This window comes from Dama dama, chromosome 7, assembly GCF_033118175.1.
Source record: "Dama dama isolate Ldn47 chromosome 7, ASM3311817v1, whole genome shotgun sequence".
In the NCBI taxonomy this organism is placed as follows: domain Eukaryota; kingdom Metazoa; phylum Chordata; class Mammalia; order Artiodactyla; family Cervidae; genus Dama; species Dama dama.
In genome coordinates this window covers 18,887,785-18,893,854 of record NC_083687.1, presented here as the reverse complement: position 1 = coordinate 18,893,854, position 6,070 = coordinate 18,887,785, and the positions used below count along the sequence as shown (strand labels likewise).

The 6,070-nt window shown below is 47.4% G+C and overlaps 1 protein-coding gene across 1 annotated transcript; it reads right to left on the bottom strand.

The window, feature by feature from the left end:
* Positions 1 to 404: 404 nt before the first annotated feature.
* RPL7L1 (ribosomal protein L7 like 1) lies at positions 405 to 5,424 on the bottom strand. The gene is made up of 7 exons (XM_061146732.1): positions 5,103 to 5,424; positions 4,125 to 4,233; positions 3,335 to 3,498; positions 2,395 to 2,532; positions 1,610 to 1,719; positions 1,260 to 1,474; positions 405 to 845 (listed from the first exon to the last, which is right to left on the bottom strand). The coding sequence occupies exons 1-6, from the start codon at positions 5,141 to 5,143 to the stop codon at positions 1,266 to 1,268; spliced, it is 771 nt and encodes a 256-aa protein (XP_061002715.1). The 5' UTR covers positions 5,144 to 5,424; the 3' UTR covers positions 405 to 845; positions 1,260 to 1,265.
* Positions 5,425 to 6,070: the final 646 nt, after the last annotated feature.

Here is a 6,070-nt window from a genome sequence, read left to right as displayed (position 1 = left end):
GGCTCAGCATTCTACCATATTGTAGGGAACATCCACTTGGCTTGAAAGGGAAAAGAACCCCTTGGTAAGCTTTGGTCTTCCCACAGGGCACAGAACCAGAGGTGGCTGCAAGATCAGAGCCTGTGTGACCAATCCTGATAGTGCAGGACTTCTTCACATAAGGTACCTGGATCCCTGAGAAGGACCTACAAATACCCTAAACTTCAAAGAAAAAACTGGAGTGTATGTTTTTCTGGCAAAGGGCCCCTCTCACAGATCCAAGAGTAGGTTAAAATCCTGAGCTAGAGAAAAGCACTAAGCCAGCTGCAATGATAAGGCGGCACTGGATATACCTAGAGCCAGCCTGAGAGCTTGCCAAGCTGTCGCTGAAGTTAGAACATGAACTCACAGGATAGACAACCAGGTACTGTTTTTATGTGCTTTTACATTTTAATTTCAAGTTCTAATTTAATTCTAACTTCAAGTTCTTCCAAAAACAAGGCCCCAGGAAACCCCAGGTTCAACATGCTCCTGGGCTTGGTCCACTGCTGTCTTGTATTCATAGCTAAGTGTCCATTCACCAACAGTAAAGCCCAGGATAGACGTGATAAAAGAGGACTTCTTCTTCATGGCATCAGTCCTTTGCTGGTTTCAGAGGTGGACGGTGGTCATCACAGAAAACACACAGTAACTTTTCCTTGGAACTGAGGTGGAAGTGCCTGCTGTGAACATCACCATGTTTCCCCTGACCCTTTCCTCCAGTTTCTGAAGATATATTCTAGCAGAAAACAATCTTCCTTGAAGATACTGAGCGACAATTCCATAAAACAAAAACACATGCTTCCAGTGCACTGTTTTCAGGTATGCTGAGGAAGAAAAAACCACTTCATTAATACGAATGTACTGTAACCCTAACCTAAGCGTTAACCACAACAATAAAAGTCAGTTTTGAAGGATTATGATGCCTTCAACAGAGGTGATGGTTTACACCTTCATATCCTTTTTGAAATCAGTTTTTATTCTCTCCATCTCCAGCTAAACGAACACAGCAACACAGAAGGCTTTGTGGTCATTCAAGTGTTTTCTATCCTGTACCTCTCACAGCCCCATGTCCTAACCAGGCATTCACTGTTTCAATATCTCCATCCATTTAATTTGTGAGCACCAGCCACCTCCCACCCAAAGTTATTCTCATACACTTGTAAATGCAAGGTGATCTTTTAGGGGGCAAGGCCTGGCCCACCGAGAGCCCACCAAGGGGCAGTTTCAGCCCCACCTACCTGGGTTCAGTTCAGCTGCCGGATGAGCTGATTGATGCGTTCACCTCGATAGCCCGGCGAGCCCACTTCCTTGAGGAAGCCCACTCTGTTCTTCGTAGCGTGACGGGCCACTGAGAGTTGGAAAGGGCGCAGGAACCTTGAGATTGCCTGGAAATTCTTCCCCGGGAAGGCAATTTCGTGAATGAGGTCTTCCAAGCAAATGACATCAAACTTTCCTAAGAAACGTAAGATTCAGATTCCCGTATTTAGCACTTGCCCAGAAACATACTGCGAGGCTCTGATATGCCAGAGCTCAGCACTCTGGCAAATTCTGGGGACCCTTTCTGCTGACTCCTCAGACGCTCACTCACCCAGGTGCTCCTCAATAACTGTGTTGTCTGTCAGAGGAATGACTTTGTTCTTGACCTTCGCTTGTCCACGTTTCAAGATGAGTTCCCGAACAGACTTCAGATTTGGAAATCTACGAGAGGCAGAAGGAAGCTCGATCACAGCGCCACCCCGCCCCTGGCAGGCTGCAGTATGCTGGCAGCGCAGCCCTGTAGCCTGGCTAAGGAGTCTCCCAACCCCTTCCCCAGGACTGTCCCCAACACACTGCAGCCGGGACGTCTGGGAAGCACACACCCAAAGGAGGTGAGTAAAACCCACGCAGCCCCGACTATGTAATTAGAAACTTACAGATACAAACGCTCGCCAGGTAAAGATGTTTATTTCCCAGCAAAAATAAAAGTCTTGGCTTATAATCTAGGACTTTGGCCTTATGTGACCCCTATTCAAGAGTTTGAAAAAGTCTGAAATGAAATCCAAGTCTTTTTTTGGGTTTTGATGTTTGAAGGAATACTACCCTAGCTCTGCTTCAAGATTCCAAGAATTAATCTCTTCTCTTACTCAGCCTTAACCTACAGCTGACCAAGCCCTACCATAGCCCTGTTCAAACAGTTATGAGCTGTACCAGGAACCCCTGCTCTACCTGCTCCATGTTCCAAGATTCTTAAGGCCGGCAGTTGACCCCTGATGGCTGTGGTCGCGGCACAACATTCCCCTGACCAGCAACGTAAGTGCTGGAGAACAGTACCCTGTGCGTCCCAACGTTCTCTAGTATAATGTAATGTGAATTCACACAAAAAACCATACTCACCCCCAGGTCACATAAGGTTCCACGATACGAAGCGTCTTTATGGTTTTAGGGGTCACTTTCACAAAGACACCACTGAAAATCTTATTCAGGCGAAGTCTGGCAATGGTCCTTTGCACCACTGAACTCACCCCATTAATCCTGAAATGAACAGCAAAGTCAGGCTCTGCCCAGCAAGCACCATGAAGTGTGTGCCACTAATGGGCACCCAGAGGGCAGGACACAGAGTGTGACTTACAGAGTTCAACTGAGTGGGCAACAGCTGTGCAAACAGGCCATCTACCATGCTATGTGGGCACTGCCTGAGGTGCCACAGGAACAGAAATGCCCCTGGACTTGTACAGGGAGAGTGTCCTAAACCACCACAGCTCACACTGTGGCCCCCGTGTCCTAACATCCAGCCCTTTGCCTTCACAGCAATTGGTGTATTTTCATGTCTGTCTGCTTAACAGCAGTCTCCCCAATATATTTATGTGTTTTTTGGCTGCGCCATGTGGCATGTGGGATTCTTGGTTCCCCCACCAGGGATCAAACCTACCCTCCTGCGATGCAAGCAGAGTCTTAACCACTGGACCACAAGGAAAGTCCCAATCTCCCAAATCTGTTTTTTTTTTTTTTAACCTGGATAACTTTAGTAGAAGTCTTTATTGAATTTGTTACAGTATTACTTCTGTTGTATGTTTTGGTTTTTTGGGTACAAGGGAGGTGGAATCTTAGTTCCACTGATCAAACCCACACCCCCTGCATTGGAAGGTGAAGTCTTAACCACTGGACCTCAGGAGAAGTCCTCCAGTCTCCCTAATTTTGAAGACAACATCTGTTTTGCTTAGCTCAGAATTCCTAGCACAACTTGCCTTAAGGGCTTAAATCTCATCTCCCTAAAAAGGCTCTAAAGCTGAACCAATAATTTCCCCAGCCTCATGGAATCCACCAAGTTCCCTACCTTTCAATGCGTACAACAAAGGCCAAGGAATGTTTGTCTGGCACTTCCAAGGCATGAGGTTTCACTTTTAGCCGTCTGAGTCGCACTCTGTCCCGAAGTTGCCGCCAGGAATCATGTACAAACCATTCTAGTCGCTTAAACTTGACTTGTTTTCCTTTCCTCTGCTACAGAGAAGGTAGACCATCATCACCATTTTTTTGCCTCTGTAGTCATCTTTTTCTTTCACAACGGTAATTCACTAGTCACTATTCATAGAACTTATTTCCCCTATGCTCTGGAAAGGGGCACAAACAAACATCCTCCGTTTTTATTTTTTTAAATTTACTTTAACTTATTTTCTGGCTACATCTCAGCATGCAGGATCTTAGTTCCCTGACCAGGGATTGAACCCGTGCCCCCTGCAATAGAAGGGAGGATTCTTAGCCACTGGAATGCTACGGACACCCCCTCTATTCTTATATAATGAAAAAAGATCAACAAGAAAGAAGTGGAGAAAACTTGGGAACTATTGGGAAAAGTCCCTGATAAACAAAAAAAAGCAATTTACATGCTGTCAATGTCTACCATCAAGTGTTTAGGGACCCTAACACTGTGTTAGGCATCATAAACTGCCTCCAAAATGTATTTCTCCAAAATCATGTCGCAAATAGCAAAAATTGTACAAAATTGGTACATTATACCTTGCATAACCCAACCGATGGGGGAAGGGGCCATCGGTACCAAGTCTACTTCAACACGTGCTGGATACAACTCAAACTCTAATTCCCTCCACCTGATTCCCCACCATTACCTCCTTCCTTTGCAAAAGCGCCTGTTTTGCCTGGGTGGCTTTGAGGGCCTGATAAGCCTTCCTCTTTTTCAGGAGATTCTCTGGAACCAAAGGGATCTTTCTTCTTGGTCTGATACAGAAAATGGAGACCAGCGATAGTACTTAAGAAATTAAATATGCACCGGATTTCCAAAAGATATCCCGGGCCTAGGGGAACACTATCTTCAAATTTGTTAGGGCTATGGCCCTTCCGAACTCTGTGGTTTCTAACGCTAGCCCTCAAAATGGACCCCTCACATTTCCTAGGACCCAAAGCCTTAATACGGAGAAGGCAATGGCACCCCACTCCAGTACTCTTGCCTGGAAAATCCCATGGATGGAGGAGCCTGGTAGGCTGCAGTCCATGGGGTCGCTAAGAGTCGGACACGACTGAGTGACTTCACTTTGACTTTTCACTTTCACACACTGGAGAAGGAAGTGGCAACCCACTCCAGTGTTCTTGCCTGGAGAATCCCAGGGACGGGGGAGCCTGGTGGGCTGCCGTCTATGGGATCACACAGAGTCGGACACGACTGAAGTAACTTAGCAGCAGCAAAGCCTTAATAAGTCACGAACCCTACAGCCACTGGTCCTCATATACGTCAACGGAGCTTCTACTAACACGGCTTTAAAGACACTATCAGCGATGAGATTCCGCCCCGTGGAGTTGGGTCGCATGCAAACCCAGCTACAGAGGTTACACTTAAGCACAGCTGGGAGAACCCAGCCTGCTCTCAGCCCGCTGCCCCCTTGAGATGACCCGAGCTCCGCGGCGGCCCCTCCGCCCACCCACACCAACCCCTACGGCGCCTCACTCCTCCCTCTGTAATCTGGAGCCTTTCCAAGTCTCTTCTTTCAGTCCACAAATACCCCTATTTTCCGCCAGCGAGAAATAAACACTGGGGATGGCACCGGATGCTCAAGAAGCCACGCCAGAAATACATCTCCCCAAACACTTACTCTTCCTCCGCCATCTTTCCAACGCGGCAGCTACTACTCATGCGCAGTTCCACCCCGTAGTGAAGAGAGAGGCTTCTCTATGTTTACTTGATCATAGAGACGTCTACTCTAGCTCAAGGCGGGGCGGGTGGGGCGGCCCGGGCCGTTTTAGCAGTAGCAAACCGCTGAGGTTTTGCTAGCCTTGATTCCCGCCAAAAGTTACACAAAGCTTCCTTCGCACTTCTTGGAAGCTTTTCGGAGCCGTGTCATCGTCAGAATCCAGTCCTTTCCATTCCAGGTGAACTCGCTTAGTGCTGGAGGCCAGGATGTAAACAAACAACGAGACGCTTCCCACAATGCACTGACTTCCGGTGGAGTGTGGGCGCTGGGCCTCCGGTTTCCGTTCGTTGCACTACGCGTCTGCGTGGCTGGGTGGGGAGAGCTGGGAGGGGAGAGCTTTGGCGCTCTCGTGTGGGTAAAGATGAATAAGAACCGTTTAGGATGGTGGAAAAACGCCGCTGTGATTACGTCGGCCTGGCTCCATCAGTGGATCTCTGAGCAAATTCTTTGACCCCTGTGTCCCTGTCCCTGAGTTTCTTTTACCCATAGATAGACATAATGGATCTTGCCTTATTACTAGCCTCAGGCGAGTTACATGAACTACTCCATCTAAAACTCAGCACAAAGTCTGGCGCTAAGCGAACTTTAACACTGTGTTTAATTGTTACTGGTGCTGAGCCGAAAACTAGAAATTCCAACTTACTATCTCAGGACCTTCCCTCATACAGCTTTTACCGCCTGGAATATGCTTCCTTCTTTCCTGGTCTTCATAAAACAATGAAAACTCACACGTCTTGTCTTTTCTGGAAACCTTACGAGCAGCGTGTCTCAGACATTAATGTGCATAGGAGTTACCCGAGGATGTTGTTAAAATGCATGTTTTTTATTCAGGAAGGGGCGGGAATCAAGACTCTACATTTTAAACATGC

Bases quoted from the DNA above. Each gene is read 5' to 3' on its own strand.
- RPL7L1 (XM_061146732.1), bottom strand. From the start codon at position 5,143: ATGAGTAGTAGCTGCCGCGTTGGAAAGATGGCGGAGGAAGA. The intron at 4,234-5,102 runs GTAAGTGTTTGG...TTTCTGTATCAG, and splicing joins GGAAAGATGGCGGAGGAAGA to ACCAAGAAGAAAGATCCCTT. The intron at 1,720-2,394 runs GTGAGTATGGTT...TGCCTCTCGTAG, and splicing joins GAACCTTATGTGACCTGGGG to ATTTCCAAATCTGAAGTCTG.